The sequence below is a fragment of the Marmota flaviventris genome, chromosome 2 (genome assembly GCF_047511675.1).
Source record: "Marmota flaviventris isolate mMarFla1 chromosome 2, mMarFla1.hap1, whole genome shotgun sequence".
NCBI lineage: Eukaryota > Metazoa > Chordata > Mammalia > Rodentia > Sciuridae > Marmota > Marmota flaviventris.
In genome coordinates, this window is record NC_092499.1 from 172,940,506 (window position 1) to 172,962,536 (window position 22,031).

General features: G+C 42.0%; 1 protein-coding gene across 2 annotated transcripts in view; it reads left to right on the top strand.

Moving 5' to 3' along the window:
- The window catches only part of Slc23a2 (solute carrier family 23 member 2), a 113,196-nt gene that overhangs the window by 47,752 nt on the left and 43,413 nt on the right, over positions 1-22,031 (top strand). For both annotated transcript variants that reach the window (XM_071608773.1, XM_027920179.3), the window contains exons 3-4: positions 3,733-3,989; positions 21,926-22,024. In XM_071608773.1, coding sequence (XP_071464874.1) covers positions 3,882-3,989; positions 21,926-22,024 — 207 coding nt within the window. In that variant the 5' untranslated portion in view covers positions 3,733-3,881. The remainder of the gene's footprint in view (positions 1-3,732; positions 3,990-21,925; positions 22,025-22,031) is intronic.

Here is a 22,031-nt window from a genome sequence, read left to right on the forward strand (position 1 = left end):
GAACTTTTGAGGAAACTTTAATATACAAGCCAACTTCAGCACTGGGAGCCATAGGTCTGATAGTGAGACTTTAGATTCTGCCTCTTGCTCCTGCAGCTGGCTGGGCAGGCAGGTGGACATTATCTTTCTGTTTTGAGACCATCTTCATGGTCCTGAGACACAGTGATGAGGTGATAATCAGAGGAGGTATCGACAGAAGATACCCCAAGAGAAAGGGGCAATGTACAGGCTGCCCATTTTTGAGGGATGGCATGTTCAAGATCCAGAGGGTTAGAAGAGGGCCAGCACCTACAAAGAACTGAAGCAGAGCACGTTAGGAGGGGGCTAAAGCAAGACCTGGAGAGGAGGTTGGGAGGTTCCTTTCGTCTCTTACTCATCCTGCTGTCATCATCATGATGTCGTCATTATTCCTGGGGAAGGAATCTTGTCATTCTGAAACTAATTGTCAAGCCATCAAAGAGCATGCTAACATTTTACAGGATGCTCTTGGTGGTTGCAGAATGGACAAGTGTTTGGGGCCATCAAGATGGAACAGGAAGATGATTTAAGTTCTTGGGGAGATGCTGCTGAGAGATGATGGTGACCTGTTCTGAGGAGTAGCCAGGTGGGTGGGAAGAAATGCAGATTGGGGAGTTCCTGATCTGATGAAGGTGGGAACCCCTCGTTTCACCCCTTTCTGTTGGAGTAACTTAGTTACATCAGTACTTCGGTGACCACCTCAGTATCTGAGGACCATTAAGATGGTTGTAACACAGAGAAATAATGGCTGCCTGCCTGCTTAGCCAGATGGCTATCAGAATAAGAGGCAGAATCCCTGGAAAAGGCACCCAGCTGTGTCCCTTAGCCCTGGAGCACCCTCAGGAATGACAGAGAGGGAAGAAACCACCTGCAGGTCTTGTGGAGGCAGTGCTCAGAGCCAGCTGGCATGGGCTCTGTTTGTCCAGGGAAGTCATCTGTAGCTGAGCATTGAAAGGGAAGTTTTATGTCTTGTTTGTGTAAGTAGGACAGGTGAGAAAACTGATTAAAGTTCGAATCCCTTTCCACTGCTTTTGGCTCTGCATCCTTTGGTGAGTAGCTTTACTTCTCTGAAGCTCACATTCTGCTTTTGTGGAGTCAGAGGGCACATCAATCATATGCTCACTGGCTACTAATAACTGCCATTTATATAAGGACAGGTAAGAGATGTTCCTATCGCATGTTGGCACTTAGCAACTAGAAAACTACTCTTATTCATCCTGCTGTATCTTCATCCTGGTCTTTCATCCTTTGGCTCCTCCTTCCCCTGTCAAGTGGTCAGGGACAAGACAGCAGGTAGACTTGCTTATTCTTTTTCTTTTTGCAGGGAGAAGGATGAGGGCCATCATGAGTTGGTGAACTCTCCCCAGATTTTCCTTCTTGTTTGAGTATCACTTTGAACACAGACCCTAAACTTCACTCTGCCCTCTCCCTTTGGCTTTCATCTTTTGCATTTTGCCTGTGGACCTTGGCATTTACCCACACAAAAGTTCATCCTGTGTGGATGAAACCTCTGATCTCAGGTTGATGTGTGGTTTCTGGCCTTGTGGACTGGGGTGCGGAATGCTCTCTTTTGGGAACAGTTTCCAAGATGAGGGGAAATGTGTGTGTGTGTGTGTGTGTGTGTGTATAAATTATATATTCAGTTGTAGTTGGATTTTATTTATTTATTTTTTACGTGCTGCTGAGGATCGAGCCCAGTGCCTTGCGTGTGCTAGATGAGTGCTCTACCGCTGAGCCACAAGAATATATATTTTTTGTTCAGTAGTCACTGTGTTCCTCCCCTCTCTACCCCTACTGCTGTCCCCTTCCTGATTCTGAAGCCCTCTCCCTGCTTCCTTCCTTAGATCCCCTTTTCTGTGCACTGAGGATGTTGAGCAGCACCCTGGCCTTTTCCTGCTAGAGGCCACTAGCTCTCTCCCAGCCTTGATGGCCAAAAATGCCTCCAGATCTTGCCACGTGTCCTCTGGAGAGTGGAATCATTATGGGTTGAGAACCACTGCTTTAAACAAGCGCGGATATGTCAGGATTGAAAATGTAGCCCCCAGAAGAATGTGCTGGGTGAACCCAGCTCTCTCTATTATACCAATGCAAGTTGATGTTCTAGCAGCTGTTTCTTTTCATTTTCTCTTTTTACCCTCTGACTGTTGAACTCTCAAACTTTGCATAATTCTTTTTTTTTTTTCTTATCTGTTTGTATTTTATTCCCCTTCCTTGCTCAGCCACAGGATTTGTTGAATGAACAAGTGTCCCATGAAGAATTCCTTGAACAGAGTTTCCTACTTGTATTTCCACACTCCATGTACTAGCCTGTCTTCACATTTGCAGGGCATTTTGGTTGGATTATTTGTTCTTGACGGGAAACTAATTAATTGGTGGTAAAATGTGACCATGGGCTCTGCCCCTCCCACAGCTGCATGTGAGCATGGTTATTTTCTTTATGAAAATCCAGGCATATGTAGGCACGTTTTATTTATGTGTGCCAGCCCATGTAGGGATCCCGTGTGCCCTCTCATTTTCAAAGCTGAGATCTCCCAATGCTCGCTCGTTAATCTAGGGTGGGTCACTTTTATTGTTTAGGTCTCACTAAACAATAGTGATGGTTAAAAAAAATAGTGATGGTTAAAAAAATGGTTTAAAATCGAGGTTTTATTTTCTGCTCCTTCACTGAGGCTTGGCTGCATAGAATTGTTCTAGAAACTTCCTTATTTTGGCTTTTTCTTAGATTTTTCTCTTAGTTCAAAGTATTACATTATTTCTTTTTTTTCTTCTTTAAAAAAATTTTTTTTGTAGTTGTAGATGGACAGAATGTCTATATTTTATTTTTATGTAGTGCTGATCGAACCCAGTGCCTCTTATTTCTTTAATAAATGCCAGAGTCTCTCCGATTTCTTTGGGCTTGTCAGATGCATTCTGGGTCTGGTAATGTTGATCCCTCTCCTCCCACCTCCAGTCCTTTCCTGTTTCTTGCCACTTTACCTTCCTTTTGGGGGGCAAGAGAGAGGGTTTGAGTTTCTATTTTAGGTTTATTTTGTCATTTCATTCATACTGAATGTTTTGACTCCCTTTTTTTTTTTTTTTTTTTTTGTGGTATTCTGCCCATTTTAAAACTCACCTTGCTTCCTTCCTGGAATTCTGTGTGAGCATTTAATCCTAGGTTGATTTTATTTCCTCTTTTTAATACTTTGAATGCCTGCCTCTGCCTTTAATGGGGCACATGTAGCGAATTTTGACATTTATTCAGTCATGATAAATTGCCTGTGTCCACATCATCCCGTGTGATAGCCACTAGGCACAAGTGGCTATATTAAATTTAATTAATTAAAATTCAATTTCTCATTTGCACTAGGCTCATTTCAAGTGCACATAAGAGCCACAGGTGGCCAGTGTGACTCCTGGTCAGGGCAGATACAGAACATTGCTACTGCATAATATTCTGTTAGGTTAAACTGTGTTATGAGATATATCCTAATGCATGTCAGAGACTTACCTTAATTGTCCCCCCCCCCGCCCCCCGATATTGTGATATTTTTGATAATCTAACTTAGTGGTCCTGATTTCCAGGGGGCAATTCAGAAGAGAATGGGTACTTGAGAAGTATATTTTTGGATGTTTGGATCTAACTAATATGACTTTTTTTGTGCAGGGAACTAGATGATCTGGGTCCTTGGGTTGTATGTGTGCTTTGTGGTGATTTGTTTGTAATCTCTCTTGCAGGTGCTAAGAGATGGTACTCACAGGTCTCATATCCATCTGAGAATCCGGTGCTGCAGGCACCAGAAGAGTTGACTGATTTGAGCTCCTGGCTTGAATAAGCCTTCACTCCCTCACACCACCGGCCACGCAGGCTCACTCAGCTTCTCTTGATGATGGGTATTGGCAAGAACACCACATCCAAATCAATGGAGGCCGGGAGTTCCACAGAAGGCAAATATGAAGATGACGCAAAGCACCCCACTTTCTTTACTCTTCCGGTAATAGTGCTCCCTGTCTTCATTCTTTAGATCACTCTAAAGTAATTCTACCTAGAGTCAGTGTAAAACAGGCTTTAATACTTATGTTTTCAATGAAGGCTGAAGCCTTGAAATGCAAGTGCAAAGATATTGTCTTTGAACCGAGGCCCTGCTCCCAGCCTGGAGTCCCCTGCTGGGATTAACTCCAGGGAGGAAGCATGCATTGCTAATAACATTGTAAAACTGGCCCAGGCTTACTGCCGGATATTGAAACCTTAATTTTTTTTTCTCCAAGAATGTGCTGTTATGAAATAATATGGTAATCTCACCTCTCCTTTTATTGCAAGGTGGGAGGGGAATGGCATATCATTTGGAACCCAGTGCCTGTGGTTGGTGTTATGGCTGCAACATCCAGAATAGAAGTAATTTTATCCAAAGAAGTGGTATCAGACAAGGCTGATCACACTTGTCCATTATATTCAGTACTAATATTTTCCCCCAGATGTCAGATTATGGTTTGATGTGTATAAAGTTTCTTAAAAAGTATTAGTTATAAAAGGGAAAAAGCTCTTTAGAGAGAACTTGCTTTATGGTGTTTATCTCTTAAGATTGGAAATGTGGTTAAGTCAAGAATACCATTCTAGGATTCCTTAAAACCTGGTTCTGGAATTTGCCTTCTGTGTTGGGTGGTGCTCAGTGAGAAAAGCAATGTGTGAACATGCATTGCTAAGTATTTTGATTGATTACTCGTGTTCATATTTTGGTTTTTACCTTAGCTCTTAAAGAAATGTCCTCTGATTTTTTTTACAACCGGCATCACTATTTTCTTTTTGCCTATAAAGTGAAAATTACAAAACTGGATTTTCTATCATGTTTAAACTAATGAATAGCTTATTCATTAGTTTGTTGTTCATGTTTAAATTAGACCAGCTTTGAAGAGTGAAAAGGAGTTTCCTGCAGGTCTCTCCTGGCTTTTTTTTTTTTGCCTTAGAGACCAGCAGATTATTTACTCCCATATTTCTTCACTTCAGAGACAAGAACTGAACCATGACTTCACCTTCCACTTGCCTTGCCATATAGTCTAGGATTTTGGGTTAATTTATTTTAGCATTGAACTGGTGATATTTTATACTAGAATTCACCAGCGTATGTTAGCAGTTGTCATGTTCCCTGTTGTCTTTTGCATCCTTCTGATTCCTAGTTAATTCATTTTCTTTTAAAACACACCAAGTGTTTGTAGATGGCGACTCTTAGTGTTTACATGTGAAAAATTATTGTATTTTGCTCTCAACTTGTGAATAAACTTATAACTATGCACTGTCTATTTCTCTTCCACTGCTTCCTCGCACCCTTCTCAGGGCTGCTCTCTGGATGAAACCTCCAGTAATTTCTACTTTATCTATTTGTAAAATCATGTGTTTATATTAGATTTTTATTGTAATGATTATTCTACAGTTTCCACTTGGTTCATTTCTGCTTACCTTTAGTTCTTAATTTCTTGTACATGTGTACTTTTATAAATTATTTTTTCATTTTTGTATGTATTTGGTTTTTATTTTCCTTTGTTTGTTTTGTAGTGCTAGGAATTGAAGCCAGGGCCTCCCGTATACTAGGTGTGCACTCTGCTATTGAGCTATGCCCCTGGCCCTTATATGTATTTTTAAGAATATTTTTTAGTTGTAGTTGGACACAATACCTTTACTTATTTATTTTTATGTGGTGCTGAGGATTGAACCCAGGGCCTTTCATGTACTAGGTGAGCGCTCTACTGCTGAGCCACAACCCCAGTCCATATATTTGTTTTTAAATGTTTCTTCATTTGAATCATTAAGAGCACTAATATACCTTTAAAACAACAACAAAAACCACAGTATTGGGGGTTGACCAGGACCTCGAATATGCTAGGCAAGCTCTCTACCTACTGAGCTATATTCCCAGTCCTTTTTATGTTTTAATTTTATTTTGAGACAAGGTCTACGTTGCCCGAGCTGACTTTGAACTTGTGATCTTCCTACGTCTGCATCCCCAGTAACAGATTGCTATTAGGCCTGATTACTAACATACTTATTTTACAGTCTCTCTCCAGTTGTTTTCTTTTCCTCAGGAGTCTTTGGGTATATTCTTCTCTATGATCCAATAGAAAACTTTTGGAAAGTGCAAAGGTACTTTCCTGTCCTGTATAAGTCCAGAATCTGGTCATATAGTGGAGACTTTATTCTCTCCCCTGGGAGTGCCCACAATGGCATGAAGGAGTGTGGATTCCTGCCGAGTCCTCTTGTCGGGCTTCCGGGTCCAAGCCCGGCAGGTTCCAGCATCAGTCCCATTTATTGCTTTATGTTTCTTATGTGTGGAAACATTTTTAAAAATAAGTTTGCCTATTTGGGGGCTTTCCTCTCTGTCACTGTTAAAATTGTAAGGGTGTGGTTGGGAAGGCACATTCTTCAAAGCATTAATGTCTAGGTGCACCATTACCAGGAGTCCTTGTAAGCACAGGGGAGCTGGGAATGTGGTAACCCAGAGTTGGATATAAATATAAGTCATTTTGAATGACTTGCTAATGGACAGGACGGAGGTGGAGGCTAGGAATGGGATTAATGTGGCCACCACCTCTCTCAGGTTTATGTGCATCTGTTCTTCATTTAGTCATAAGATGCAAACACTAATTCAATAGAATCCAACAGCCTCAGAGCTGAAACTGGCTTTAGAACTTTCCTAGTGGTTCTGTGGAAGGTAAAATGCAGGTATTTGCTGAAAACATCCAGTTCATATGACTTGTCTAATTATGTAAAGTTTCTATCAGTCGGATCATATAGGCTCTTGAACCCAAGAAAATCTTAGGCAGGAATCCAAGATCTGAGCTGCCCCTAAGCAACACTGATAGAAGGTGGAGGGCATTGATCATACTGATTTTAACAGATATCCTTGAGGGTGGTTTAAGAGTGAACTGAAGGCCTACCTTAGTGGTAGGGCAAGTGCCTAGCATGTGTGAGGCTCTGGGTTCAAGCCCCAGCATGCTGTGAGAGGTGGCCCATTGTCTGTGCATAAAGCTTTACAGCTTACTCAGCTTTCGAGTAGTAAGGGAGGCAGAGATGGCGAGTTGACAGTCCTAGCATAGTGGAGTGGAGTGAGCCCTGTAGTAGGGGGTCCTATAGGGCACCACTATAGGACTGAAGTCCCCTTGTTTGGGGTGACTGTTTGAGTGAGGACAGATTTGGATAGTAAAAGTTTGGGGTCTGGGCAGTACCAAAGACCTGGACTCAGGTGGGGACAATATGAATGGAGATGAGGTTGATGGAAAGGATGCTAAGATTTGGGGACCAAGAGAAAGGGAAAGTTCATGATGCCTGCCGAGATTTTTTACATAGGTACCTGGTTGGTACCCATGCTAGCCAGTGGCCAGCACCAGGCATGGTGCCTGTTATGCCATGTTTTGAAAGCATGGTCCCTAAACGCAGCAAGGTTGAGAGGTGGGCTGTGAGGACTCTGACATCGGTGAATTGATAGCTTATTGGACTACAGGGAGGTGGGACCTAGTTGGAGGGCATGCCCTGGAAGTGTTCATCTTCTCTCCTGCCCTTCTATTCACTCTTATTTTTTCCTTCTCTCTCTGCTCTCTGGCTTGCTTCAGCTGAGCAACTTTCCTCCACCATAGCCTTCCACCATGATGTTTCTGCTCTGGCATTAGTCAGCCGTGACCAAGACCCCTGAAACCATGAGCCAAAATAAATCTATCTTCCTCTAAGTTCTTGTCAGGTATTTTGGTCACAGTGTCGAAAAGCTCACTAACACAGTACCTTTGCAGAAAATATGGAATCTAAGGAAAACCGTAAGTTCAGAAGGTGGGAGATGGAGATTTGAAAAGTTGTGGATTTGAATAGCAGAATTGGCTTCCTTGCAATGGCGAGAGGAGACAGACATTAAATAAATATATGAATCTTATGGCCGCCACTGGCCAGTTCTGTGAAGAGAAGTAAATCAGGAAAGAGAGATAGTGAGGAATAGAATGTGAGGTCAGATGGATCATATTGAACTATTGGCTGTGCATGAATTTTTTTAAAAGTATGTATTAGTGCCTCCCCAAATCCTTGACGTCATGGAGCATCTGTCCTGGGGGAGAGACAGACAAAACACAGTAGAAATAAGTCAAATGTGCAGATGATATTAGATATAAATATGTACTAAGGAAAAAACAGGGGAGAGGATTAACATGGTGAAAGTTTGGGTAGCCCAGAAGGACTGCACCGTCAAGGTGGCGTTTGAGGAAAGCCTGGAGGAGTGGAGGGAAGCCTGTCATGACTGTTGGTAGCAAGTGCAAAGATCCTGAGGCAGGGAGGCAGGTGCCTGGTGTGCTGGGGAGCAAGGCTGGGGGGTGGAATCAGCTGGAGATTGTATAGGCCTCAGGGTCTACATCAAGGTTTTGGCTTTTTCTGGGTTGCAAAAAGCTTTGATCCAGGCAGGAGCTGACTCCACAGACAGGGGAGCTGACGCGGCTCTAGCCAGGGTGCCAGCCACATGGAGGTTAGAAGTGGCCAGCCCTGGAGGAGGATTGGCTTCTCGGCCTGACAAGGGTGGGAGCAAGAGGAGGAGGTAAGGATAACTTCCAGCCATTTCCCCGAGCATCTGGAAGGGTGGGTTGGTCAAGAACCAGGTTGAAGGAGGGAGTAGTTCAGAGAACAGTGCTGCCTGTGGTAGGACATCAGTTTCGGGGTTAGAAAATTGGATTTGAGATTGTGGTGCTCAAGGAAAAAGTGGCTGGAAGGTGACAGTGTGGAGATGGTTTTTAAAGCCAGGGGACTGGACAGCAGTACCAGTGAGTGGTACGTGTTGCCAAAGAGGAAAGAGATTTGGAGGCTGGGAGAGGACCAGCGGAGGGGGCAGCTGGGAGGTAGGGCTGGCAGGGCTTGCAGGGGAGCTGGGAAAGCTTTGTCTTGGACACCAGTAAAGGAAGCCTGTGAGCCACGTCTGAGCAGGGTTAGGGTTGGCTGTGGTTCAGCTCAGTGTGTGTTGGGGCGGCACTCTGCTTTACCAAAGAGGGCAGCGGAGGGGTGTGTGTGTGCAAGAGTATCGTAGTGACTGCGGACCCTGGGTCAGGTAAGGGGGAAAACAAGGGTGATGTGGGGCTCGGGACAGTGAAATGAACTGAAGTGCAGGATTTGGCAGGCCTGGTGGGGTCAAGGAGCTTTGAGAATTGGGGTCCTTGGAGTACGGAGGAGGAGTCAGGCAAATGAGGAACAGACGAGGTACATTGGACCAGAACTGGTGTTGGTTTGGATGTGGGTGGTGAGGTACAACCAGAAGTCAGGAATGGCTTGCAGGGGAGGGATTGGGCACCTGGATGTGTTGGTGATGCCCATCAGCAAAGTGAGAAACTCAGTGGGCTTTTTGTTTTGAAATTGATGTGGGAAAGTAGTGTATTGACTGACTATAGAGCTAAAGACTCTCTTTCTATGTTCATTTAGTCAGAAAGTGTTGAATCCTCTGCATCTGATTAATCTTTTCCCTCTTGTTGTCTTCTGTCAGCTAAGGCTGAGAACCCAGGTCTCTGGGGAGCTGGTCTTCCTGTTGCTGGTGTCACATGTGAGCGCTGTTTACCTTGCATCTTTTGCCATAGAACGGTTTCTAATTTACCCATTAGAAAGGGGGCCGAGAGAAATCAAGATGCAGGGTGAATGAAGAGGCCTTTTAATGGCAGACACAGGACTTGGGGCCATGTGTTTGACTCTCCTGAGCCCCCTGGTTTTTCCCTGTTGTTCCTGTGTATTTATTGATACAGCTTGCTCTTACTCACAAGGGTGCTGATTTTGAAGATACAGTATGTGACCACCTGAACTACAAGCAAACTTAAGAATATGAAATAGCTGGAAGCATATTTATGCTCTTTAGGGGAAACTTTTTGAAAATACTTATGACTAGACTTATGGGATTATAATATAATACATGTTTATATTAGGAAATTTGGAAAACACAGTAAAACATTAAGAAAGAATATTTCTGAATTGGATAGTTATGGAATTGACCAGGAAGCAGAGGTATATCCCTTCCCCCTGCCCTTTGTAGTTACAACAAATACAAGTTCATGAGGAACACCCTGACCCTGGAGAGAGTGTTAGGAGGTGGAGCGGTGCCTGGAAGTGTGGCCACTTTAAAAGAAGGGGCAAGAACACCAATGTTCATAGCAGCACAGTTCACAATAGCTACACTGTGGAACCAACCTCGATGCCCTTCAGTAGATGAATGGATAAAGAAAATGTGGGATATATACACAATGGAATTTTACTCAGCATTAAAAGAGAATAAAATCATGGCATTTGCAGGTAAATGGATGGAGTTGGAGAATATAATGCTAAGCAAAGTTAGCCAATCCCCAAAAAACAAAGGCCAAATGTTTTCTTTGATTTAAGGAGGCTGATCCATAATGGGGATGGGGATTGGGGGGCCATGGGAGGATCAGATGAACTCTAGATAGGACAAAGGGGAGGGAGGGGAAGGCGGGGAACATGGGGATAGGAAAGATGGTGGAATGAGATGGACATCATTACCCTAAGTACCTGTATGAAGACACGAATGGTGTGACTCTGTGTATACAACCAGAGATATGAAAAATTGTGCTCTGTATGTGTAATATGAATTGTAATGTATTCTGATATCATATATAACAAATTAAAAATAAAATAAATGTGCCTTGAAAAAGGGAAAGACTCTCTCCTGGAAGTGACTCCAGGAGACCTGAGACCCCAAGGACTGTAGTCTGATGGGTTTACTGAGCAGGGTGGAGGTGAGTGTTGCAGAGGCCAGGTGGTGAGCCCAGAGCCCACTGTGCCGGGCTGCTCTCCTTGTCCTTTCCCCTTCTCTGTTTTCTCTTCCCTTCCTTTATCTTTTTAAGTCAAGCAACCTTGGCAGACATGGGTTGTCAGCGTGAATGAAGAGGCTATTTAATGGCAGCTTTGATTCCTCTAAACTCCAGATTTTGTGATGGCAAATTTGTTTTCCTTTTTTTGGCACTGGGGTTTGAACCCAGAGATGCAACATCCCCTGCCCTTTTTTATTTTTTGTTTCGAGGCAGGTTCTCACTGAGTTGCTGGGCCTGGCCTCAAACTTGTGATTCTCCTGCCTCAACCTCCTGAGTAGGTGGGACTACAAGCATGTACCACCACGCCTAGCTGAATGTTCATTCTGAGCAATGAAAAGCTGGCAGAAAAGTGTTTTTTTCCTTTTCTTTTTAAAATATCAATAGTTCTATTCTGAAAACCAAACAGGGAAGCCCAGAACATGTTCTTGTTCTTGTGACTTTGTCCAGGTGCCTTGGGCTTCCTTCTTGTACATTCCTAAGTAGAAGGTTAGATTTTAAAGTTGAAAGTCTTGGTTGGGTAGTGATAATAGTTGTCTTAGGGTTGCCTCAATTTAAACATGACTTTTTGGGAACAGAGGGAGGCTTAGGCTAGTGTCACAAATATTGCTGAAGTTCTCTTGAGATTATAGTTGATTAAATGGATTTGGGGACTTTGATTTAGATAGCTATCATTACTTCTGTAATAATATTATTCAGATGTTATATTAGAAGTAAAAAGGGTGAAAATAACAACAACAAAAAATAAAAGTTGTCTTAGAGAACATTCTCTTTTTATAAGAATAATAGACCCTTCTCAGAATCACACTGTCAATCCCAAGATCTGAGTGTGATAGGAGACCATTTCCTGGAGTCAGCCTAGAGAATTGGTGTAATTCTCCTCTTTCTGTAAGAAAAGAATTTTAATCTACTATGTAGATTACTATGTATGGTTAGTATATTATTAGTGTGTGGTCGGTATCTGTTACTGGGAACAGAGGTTCCATGATTTAGGGGAGTCAGTGCTCTTGACAGGTCAAAATAGAACAAGCAAGATGATCAGCCTTTTCCATTAGAAAAATAAGTTTTGAAAAGGAATTTACCAATATGTGCTTTGAAATACGAACATCAAAAAAGCTGAGAAGCAAATGAAGGTTTTTTTGCATGATAAGAGATCCTTTTCCTTACCCCCTTTTTCTAAGTTTTTGATCTTCTTAAAAAGTAATTTTCTGTTTAGAATTTGAGGTTTCATCTGGATTCTTACATTGCAGCTGACTTTAAATTTGAATAGTTGGTAGTTTTAAACAAGTATGCATCACCATGCCTGTATCTTAGCACTGTGCTCTTGATTTTTTTAAAAATATGTATATATAGTTTTTAGTTGTAGTTGGACACAGCATCTTTCTTTTTTTACTTTTATGTGGTGCTGAGGATTGGACCTAGTGTCTCGCATATGCTAGGCAAGCGCTCTACCACTAAGCCACAACCCCATCCCAAGGAGACCTTTTTTTTTTTTTTTTTTTTTTTTTAAATCTCAAATCTCCATCTTGAGGGGCTTTGGGGTACCAATGGCTTTTATAACAGGAGAAGGGGTTCAATGGGACAAAAGGTAGGAAATAGACATGTGGATTCAGTTAGGTTGTATTAATCAGAAGCATGTTAAGTCCTTTCCTTGGTGCTTACCTGGGCCACAGGGTAACTTCTCAGTTTCTGTTCTCAGTAGGAGGAGATTCCTGATGCAGGAAAGCAGTTACCAGGAAGTTGATTTTTTAAAGAGACTCTGTTTGGATTCTTTTTTTTTTTTTTTAAATAATTTTTAGTTGAAGGTGGACACAATACCTTTATTTTATTAATTTATTTTTATATGTGGTGCTGAGGATCGAACCCAGTGCCTCACATGTGCTAGACGAGCTCTTTACCACTAAGCCAAACCTCAGCCCCTGGATTCTTTTAAGTGCAGAGCAATCCATGGTACAAATATACCATCATTTATTTAATCCCTGTTGATAGACATCTAAATTGTTTCTGATATTTTGCTGTTACCAGTAGCACCGTAGTGACTAACCTTGCACATAAGTCATTTCACTCAGATGTAACTGAAGGATAAATTTCCAAGAGTGGGATTGTTGGGTCAGAGGAGCATACCCTGGAAAGTAGAGGGGTGCCACCAATTGCCTTTGGTTAAGGTAATTTCATCAGCAGCGTATGAATGAATGCCTGTTTCCCACATGCTGGGCAGCAGAATGTGTGGTCTCTGCCAATGTAGTAGGTGGAAAAAAGTTTCTTATCATGGTTTTAATTTGTGTCTTACAAGTAAGGTTGAACATTTGAAAAGATGGGCCATTTAGATTTCCATGGTTGTTTTCCTGTTGGAACGCTGACCTTTCTTATAGCTGAGAATTCAGTTTGGTAACCATGACATGCTCCTGTCATCTCTTAGGTGGCCTTAGGATCTTTTCTGGTCTGAGTTTCACAGGGCTGTGTCTGGTGATAGACTTTTTACCTGCAGAATCTAGAAATGGTGCAGAGTGCCACATGACTGGTACTGGGAGTGTGCCAGAAGCCTAGCCCACTCTTGAGATGACGGATTAATCTATTAATCACTTGAATGGGTTATTCATTCATAAGGGCTGGGCTCTAATCTCCTCTTAAAGGTCCCACCTGGTCCTACCTCTTAATATTTCATATTGGGAATTAAATTTCAACATGAGTTTTAGAAGGAGCAGACCATATTCAAACCACAGCATCTCTAGTTAACTACTGATAAGCCTCACCTCAGAGAGATGTTGACCAAGTGTCCAGCCCAGTGCTTGACTTGAATATGTGCCAGGCCGACACTAACCATCCCCACCACTATCCATTTTGGGCTGCGTGTGGGAGCAGGAACACAAACTACGTGACGTTTTCAGTGTGGGACTGTGACAGGCACATCACCCCATCCGGTGCTTAGGGCTGAGGGCTAGAATTAGGGAAGTGAGCACCTTCTGGCTCCTCTCAAAGGAAAAGTGGTGCTGAGGACAGGAGAGGGCACACTGGGAGCCCTGAGGCTGCTCTGGCTGCTGCACCTCCAGAAGTCCTCTGGAGAAGTCGGGAGTTGGGCAGTGCAGGTGCAAGAGGCTAAACTTCCTGGGATCTGTGGGCTGCAGTGTCGACTGCTCCTGATGGTTTTGCTTGCATGTGGCTACCAGGGGTGTCGGTGGGGGCCATATTGTTTGAAGAGGTAGTGAAAACAAGATTTGGAGTTTTGGAGCACCCATCCACTTCAGGGCAGTGAGTGGTATGTTAGAGCTATGAGCTGCAGCTTTTGGGGTGTCCTGATCTGAGTTTGACTGCCTCTGGAGGTTTGGCATATGTCGCATTGTGCTCACCTTGAGTTATTTTTCATGGTAGTTAATTTTGTTGATTTGTTTTTTTTGGTTTGATTGGTGGGGAGTGTTGTTTGCAGTGTTGGGAATCAAGCCCAGGGCTTTATGCATTCTAGGCTAGCCCTGTACCACTGAGGTACATGCCCAGCCCTTAATTTTGGAATTTCTGATAATATTGAAGGCAAGTGGAAGACTGGTTATGTTCATTAAAGAGGGGCTTGAAGTATAGACTGGGGAAATACTGATTTCAATATTTTTAGTCTTTTTTCAGATTACATTTTAATTTGTAGGATAAGTTGGGTTATCAGAGGAAATTATCTTTTGTGTGGATCTGCTGTGAAGGGGGCTTAAGAATTGTGTGTTACCTTTCTATTAAAAGAACAGAAAGCTATTAATTTGGGGGAACTTTATTACTTTACTTTGAAAGTGATGGGCTTAGTATAAAGTGTTTCATGGAGCTTCCAGACATGTTACTGTGGTAGGTGGGTTATAGAAGATCCTGAACAGGTGGGAAATTTGAGTTCTGAATCCTTTGATCAGAGGTGTGGGGTTCTAGGTGCCTCTGCCCTCTGCCTACAGGAGCACTCCCGATATCTCAGGAGAGCTGCTTTTGGAACAAGCACACCATTGGCTTAGCTTAGCAGAAATAAAGCACTTGAGCAAAAAAGACCCATTTCCTGATCCATAGACACCACCCCCGCCCCCCAGAGTCAAAAGAGCACTGTGTTTTGGAGACAGACAAAAATCAACCAACAAATTGAAATAAAAAACCTGCTTTCAGAGCTGATGAAATGCCTGCATAGTAGTGGTTTGGGAGACAAGTTTGGTTTCAAACAGTTTTAGAGCGAAAAAGGACCTCTTGTTCCCAAAAGGGTTATAAATAAGTCATCTTCTAACATTTTTATAAAAACATGATTAATTTCCTGAGAGGAGAGACGCCAGATTTCTCCCGTTATCTGTGTTGTTCCTAATAGCACAAACTAAAGCCAGGCTTCATTAGTTTAGAAAGCTTTCTAAGATATGTTTTATTTCCTGGTTAAAATAACATTTAGAGGTTCACAAATGTGAAACTCTTACTATCAGCAACATTTTTCATCCTTTTCCTGTAAAAGAAAAAAAAAAAACTCAATGCCTTTCTCAAAGAATTTATTTAATATTTGATTTTATTCCCCCCTAGTGCTGGGGATCCAACCCAGGGCTTCCTACCACTGAGTACTCCCAGCCTGAACATTTTGATTTTTAAAATTAAATTTCATGTGCTTTTTCAAAAAGTACATCCTTGAAATAACTGGATTTCAACAACCAAAGGAAACAAGATTAGTGAAATAGATTCATATTTTGAATAGAATTCTTTGCCTTTAAGCACTAAAATTTAGGCAGCTCTTTGCACATTAACAAAAGATCAGGTGTCAGGCAAGAGCAGCCCCTGAGGGTGCCCTGTCTCTCATGGCCTCAGTCCCTTTTTGTGCCCAGTCTTCCTAGTTTGTTCCCATTACCAGTGGGAGCTCTGGTGGCGCGAGGGAGACAGACATGTTCCTGTCCTTCAGGGAGAAGGGAGAAGGGAGGTGGATGGGCCCCACCTCAGCTCTGCTATCGGAAGTCAGCAGGTGCAGGGTGGGCCTCGAGGTCCCTAGGACAGGTAGACCTTGTGCACATTCTTTAGAAACCACAGGTTATTTAGATCAGTAATATTTACAGTTAAGTAAAACTTGCTAGACCTCCTAGGAAAGAAAACTTCCTTTGTAGGGTGTGATTTCTATGCCCCCTACGCCAGTCTCTTTGGAACCTGCATCTCAGCCATCCTCTGGCCAGGGCTGGGGTGTTGCCCACTGTACTGTTACAGTGTCTGCCCACCGCCTCCATAGCTCCCATCCAGGCACCCCCGCCGTCCATTAACCATGTCCTCTCTCTCTTGAACCCTACCTTGGCCACTGTTAAAACCTCAACCCAGGCCACTGTCCTTGTCCTGAAGAGTCAGCCTGCCTCTGCTCTTCTCATCTTCCCCTTATTTCCCAGCACCCATCCGTTCTCCCTGCTGCAGCCAGAGTGGCTATTCAAAGCACACATCTGATTGTGGATTCTTGTGTTTGGCATCCCTTCATGGTTCCCTGCTACTTCCTATTGTAAGTTGGAATTCCTTAGCCACATGCCCCTCTAGACTGAACTTCTTGGGGAGCAACAGGACTACGTCCTCATTGCTTGGGACATGGCCAGGATTTGTTGAACGAGTATGCAAGCCTTTATTTAGGCTGAAGAGCATCTATTTCTTATTTATTTGGTACTGGGGATTGGACCCAGGAGTGCTTTACCACCGAGCTACACCCCGAGTCCTGTTTTGCTTTTTTTTGCCCCTAGAGACTGGATCTCACTAGTTACTGAAGCTGCTCTTGAACTTGCAGTCCTCCTCCCAAATCACTGGGATTACAGGGGTGCTTCTGTAGGCCTGGCAGTGTCTGCATTTTATAGTAACTTAATTCATGTGTGTGTGAGAGCAGAAAGAGAGCAGTAAGAAGTGCTAACTCCTGCTGATATCTGTCTTCCTTGGTGCCATATAAATTAAAAAAAATTATTGAGGCGAGGTTTGCATAGCATAAAATTAACCATGTGAAAGTGAACAGTTCATTGACATTTAACACAGTCACAGTGTTGTGCAACCACAATCTCAGCTAGTTCAAGAACATTTCCATCACCCCATAAGGCATTCTGTACTCAGGGAGCAGTTATTTCTCCAGCAATCCAGGATGAATGCCGGGGAAGAGTAGCCTCAGCTCACACAGGACTTCAAACCAGACCTGCGTTTCTCTGATTTAATAACTAAGTGCCCTTGTTTTAGGAGAGCTCATCTGAGTGTGCACGCCTCATGGCTTCTCAGTGTGTTGAGTGCTGTTTTGATATGATTTGGAGTGTGGTGCCCGTTGCAAGTTAGTTTCCTGTGTGGATCTGAACTTGGCTGGGAGTGTGTATCTGGCTTAGCAGCTGGTTTTATACTGAAAACTAATGCCACAAACCCAGGTGGCTTGTGTATAAGCTGTAGCATGATTTAGTGATAGTTTTAAAGATAGATTTTTTTCTTAAAACACTGTAAGAAAATTCTGCCCTGTAAGAATGCATAGTGTCACTTGAGATCTCTGGAATACTTTAAAACCAGCCTCAGACTTGGATGATAATCTTTTTTTTTTTTTAAAGAGAGAGAGAATTTTTTTTAATATTTATTTTTTAGTTTTCGGTGGACACAACATCTTTTATTTTTATGTGGTGCTGAGGATTGAACTCAGCGCCCTGCGCATGCCAGGTGAGCGCGCTACCACTTGAGCCACATATTCAGCCCCGGGTGATAATCTTTATGATCTTGAAAGAACCGTTTAATTTTTTCACTGTTCTCATATCTTTGACTAAAAGTTAAGTAGATTGAGAAGGTCCTGAGAGATTTCCAATCTACGCTACGCTGCTTAGACCTTTTGTCTTTTAAGTTCTTTTTCCTTGTAGAAATAAATTGTACTCATTAGAGAAAATCGCCAAAATAAACAAGGGGAAAAGAAGGTAAAAAATTCAGGACTATTGATTAAAAAACAACCACTGCTAATATTTGGAAGTAATATGCAATAATGTATGGATAGATACTGATTATAAAAGATCCAAATATCCAAGGAGGGTTCTGAGGAAGAAGTGAAAGGTGTCCGCCATAGCTGTCTTGTCTCAGGGGCACTCTTCCTACTGATTTGTGATTTTTTTCTGGATCCTTTACCAAGTGTTTGCACAGGTAGGCAGGTTATTAAAACTTTATTTATTTATTTACCATTTTAAATTTTTGAATTTGTTTTAGTTACACATGACAGTAGAATGCATTAATGTACTTTGATATATCATACATAGATGGGATATAATTTCTCATTTTTTCTGAGTATACATTAGAATCATAGTGGTCATGCAGTCACATATATACATAAAGTAACAATGCCTGCTTCATTCTACTATCTTTTCTATCCCCACATCCCCTCTCCTCCCCTCCCTTCACTTCCCTCTACCTAATCTAAGGAAATGCTATTCTTCTCTAGTGCCCTCTGCCTTATTGTGAATCAGCATCCACATATTAGAGAAAACATTCAACCTTTGGTATTTTGGGGATTGGCTTATTCCACTTAGCAAGATATTCTCCAACTCCATCCATTTACTAGCAAATGCCATAATTTTATTCTTCTTTAAAGCTGAATAATATTCCATTGAATATATATATACCACATTTTCTTTATCCATTCATCTGTTGAAGGACACCTAGGTTGGTTCCATAATCTAGCTGTTGTGAACTGAGCTGCTATAAACATTGACATGGCTGTATTACTATAGTAAGCTGATTTTAAGTCTTAAGGGCCTTGGACATGCTAGGCAAGTACTATAGTGCTGAGCTACATCCCGCAGCCCAATATCTATCTTTGATGAGTATTAAGGTTGTCCCTAAGTATTCAATAATTCAAACAATGCTGCAGTGGTCAGCTTCAAACACACATACCCCAGGCATGGATGTTTCTCAAGAATGAGTTTGTATGCATGCTGTTGCTAGATCCAGAAAAACACCTGTTTTAAATCCCTTCTTCATATCACCCCTCACAAAGACGATTCCACCAAGAACATCGGATGGTTGCTGTCCCCCCACACCCTGGTCAACCCTAGGTTCATCTTTTAAATTCCTCAAATCTGTGTTAAAAAATAAATTTTATTTTACACGTCATTTTTATAATTTTCTAAGTGAATTAAAATTGGGAAAGCTATTTGTATGCTTATTGCATATTTTAATTTTTCTTCTGTGAATTTGATATACCTAGCCTTTGCCCATTTCCTTTGATTTGTTTGTTTTTTCATAAACTGTTGTGACAGACCCTTTTTCATATACGGAAATCTGTTTTCTCTATGGCCATCTCATCTTTTCTTTTTTTAGTACATTTCACAGTGCTGTAATTTAAACTTTTTTTTCTTTTTTAATCTGTATTTTAAAAATGTAGTTTTTCTGTTATCTATAGTTAATATTCAAGTTTCCTTGATATTACAAACTAATTTTTCTTGTATTCTGGATGTAAATAAATGGTTTATAACTAATTACTTGTTATAACTTAGGCAGTGATTAATTTCTTTGGGTTTAAGCTCTTTTGGTTTTCAGTTTTGCTTCTTCAGGAAAGATTGCTAGGAACAGAAACATTTGCCTGAAGAGTAAAAATATTAACGTTCCTGCTGCAGGATGGTGGAACCCAAGATGATCATGCTGCCCCTCACCAAGGGCAGGCAGAGAAGGGACTGCTGGGTGCCAGGTGTCTCCTTTGAACTTACCCCAGATGGGTTCTGGTCTTTATGTGGGAGACCCAGAAACTGAATATTAATTGAATATCAATTGGTACTATTAATAAACTAGCCTGGGGCACTAGGGGAGCCCACACCAACAGGCTAGTTTATTTACCGGCAGTGAATGTTAAATAAGCTGGCCAGCTAGTCAGGGGAAGAGCAGGGTTCCAGTTCCTCTAACTGAAGTTCCTCCTTCCAGGGCAGGCGTCAGGTGGTTTCTTGGGAGGGATCTTCTCTGAGGCGGCTTTGGGGTATTCTCTTCTGTTCAGTGATGATGGCCTGGTCAGGTAAACAGCAGGGCTGGCCTCTCAGCACTGGCCCCTCCGAGCCTCTTCCCCTGGCCTGAGGTTTCTTCGGGATGTTCCCTTTCTGGTCTCCTCTGGCTGAGCTTCTGAGAGACCTGTCTTCACCCTGTGAGACACGACACTGCCTCCATCAAAAAGGCGTGCCCTGGTCACTGTTGCAGCACGATGACAGCCTCACAATTTCATTTAAGAGGGCTGGGGATATAGCTCAGTTGGCGGAGTGCTTGCCTCGCATGTTCAAGGCCCTGGGTTCAGTCCCCAGTACCACAACAAAACTAAACTAAACAAAAACTAGAATTTCATTTAAGAAAACTAAAACTTTGCTGCTGTGATGGGGGAATTGCATACTTTGGACTCTTATGAGCCTTACAGTGGCTTTTTTAAAAGGAAAAAACAAGTTTCTCTACAGCAGAGTGTTAAGTACTGACACAGCCTCTTTTTCTTTTATTTGTTCTTTTCAGATATGTACAATGACAGTAGAGTGTATTTTGACCTATTATACGTACATGGAGTAAAACTTATTCCAAGTAGGACTCCATTCTTGTTGAACAGGATGTAGAATTTCACTGGTCCTATATTCATATATGAATGTAGGAAAGTTAGGTCTGATTCACTCCACTGACTTTCCTATTCCCGTACCCCTCCCTTCCCTTCATTCCCCTTTGTCTAATCCAATGAACTTTTATCCCCACCCCTCTATTGTGTGTTAGCATCCGAATATCAGAATATTCGACCTTTGTTTTTTTGGGATTGGCTTATTTCGCTTAGCAGGATACTCTCCAGTTCCATCCGTTTACTGGCAAATGCCATAATTTCATTCTTCTTTATGACTGAGTAATATTCCATTGTGTGTATATACCACATTTTCTTTATCCATTCTTCTGTTGAGGAGCACCTAGATTGGTTCCATAGCTTAGCTCTTGTGAATTGAACTGCTACAAACATTGATGTGGCTGTATCACTGTTATATGCTGATTTTTAAGTCCTTTGGGTATATAGTGAGTCAAATGATGGTTCTATTTCAGGTTTTCTGAGGAATTTCCATACTGCTTTCCAGAATGGTTGCACCAGTGTGCAGTCCCACCAGCAATGTATGAGTGAACCTTTTTTCCTACATCCTCACCAACATTTATTGTTATTTGTATTCTTGATAATTGTCATTCTGACTGGAGTGAGATGAAATCTTAGTGCAGTTTTAATTTGTATTTCTCTAATTGCTGGAGATTGTATTGCTCTAATTGTTTGAACCTTTTTAAAAAAAATGTATTTGTTGACCAATTTTATTTCTTCTGTGAAGTGCCTGTTCAATGCTTTACCTATTTATTGATTGGTTTGTTTGTTTGTTTATTTATTTATTTATTATTTTTTGGTGTTAAAGTTTTGAGTTTGTTTAGTACAAGAGATTGAACCCAGAGGCACTTTACCACTAAGCCACACCCCCAGCCCTTTTTTGTATTTTATTTAGCAACAGGGTCTTGCTGAGTTATTTAGAGCCTTGCTAAATTGCTGATGCTGGCTTTGAACTTGCGATCCTCCTGCCTCAGCCTCCTGGGCTGCTGGGATTACAAGGTGTGCGCCACCATACCCAGCTGATGTCGAAGTTTTTTGAGTTCTTTTTTTTTTTTCTTTTAAATACCTTTATTTATTTGTTTGTTTTTATGTGGTGCTGAGGATACACCTCTGTCTGTCTGTCTGTCTGTCTATCTATCTATCTATTTTTATGTGGTGCTGAGGATCGAACCCAGGGCCTCAAACATGCTAGGCAAGTGCTCTACCACTGAGCCACGACCCTAGCCCTTGAGTTCTTTTTATATCCTGGAGATCAATGCTGTATCTGAGGTGCAGATGGCAACGATTTTCTCCCATTCTATGGGTTCCCTCTTCACATTCTTGATTGCCTTCTTTACTGTGAAGAAGAGTTTTAGTTTGATACCATCCCACTTATTGATCTTCAGTTTTACTTCTTGCGCTTTAGGATTCTTGTTGTAGAATTTGGTTCCTAAGCTGACGTGATGGAACGTTGGGCCTACATTTTCATTGTGTTGGTGCAGAGTCTTTGGCCCAATGCCTAGGTCCTTGATCCACTTTGAGTTTTGTGACACAGCCTCTTAATGGAGGGTTTCTCTTCAGGTGGTGATCAATGGAGGGGCCACGTCCACTGGTGAGCAAGACAATGAAGACACAGAGCTCATGGCAATCTACACTACAGAAAATGGCATTGCTGAGAAGGTACTGT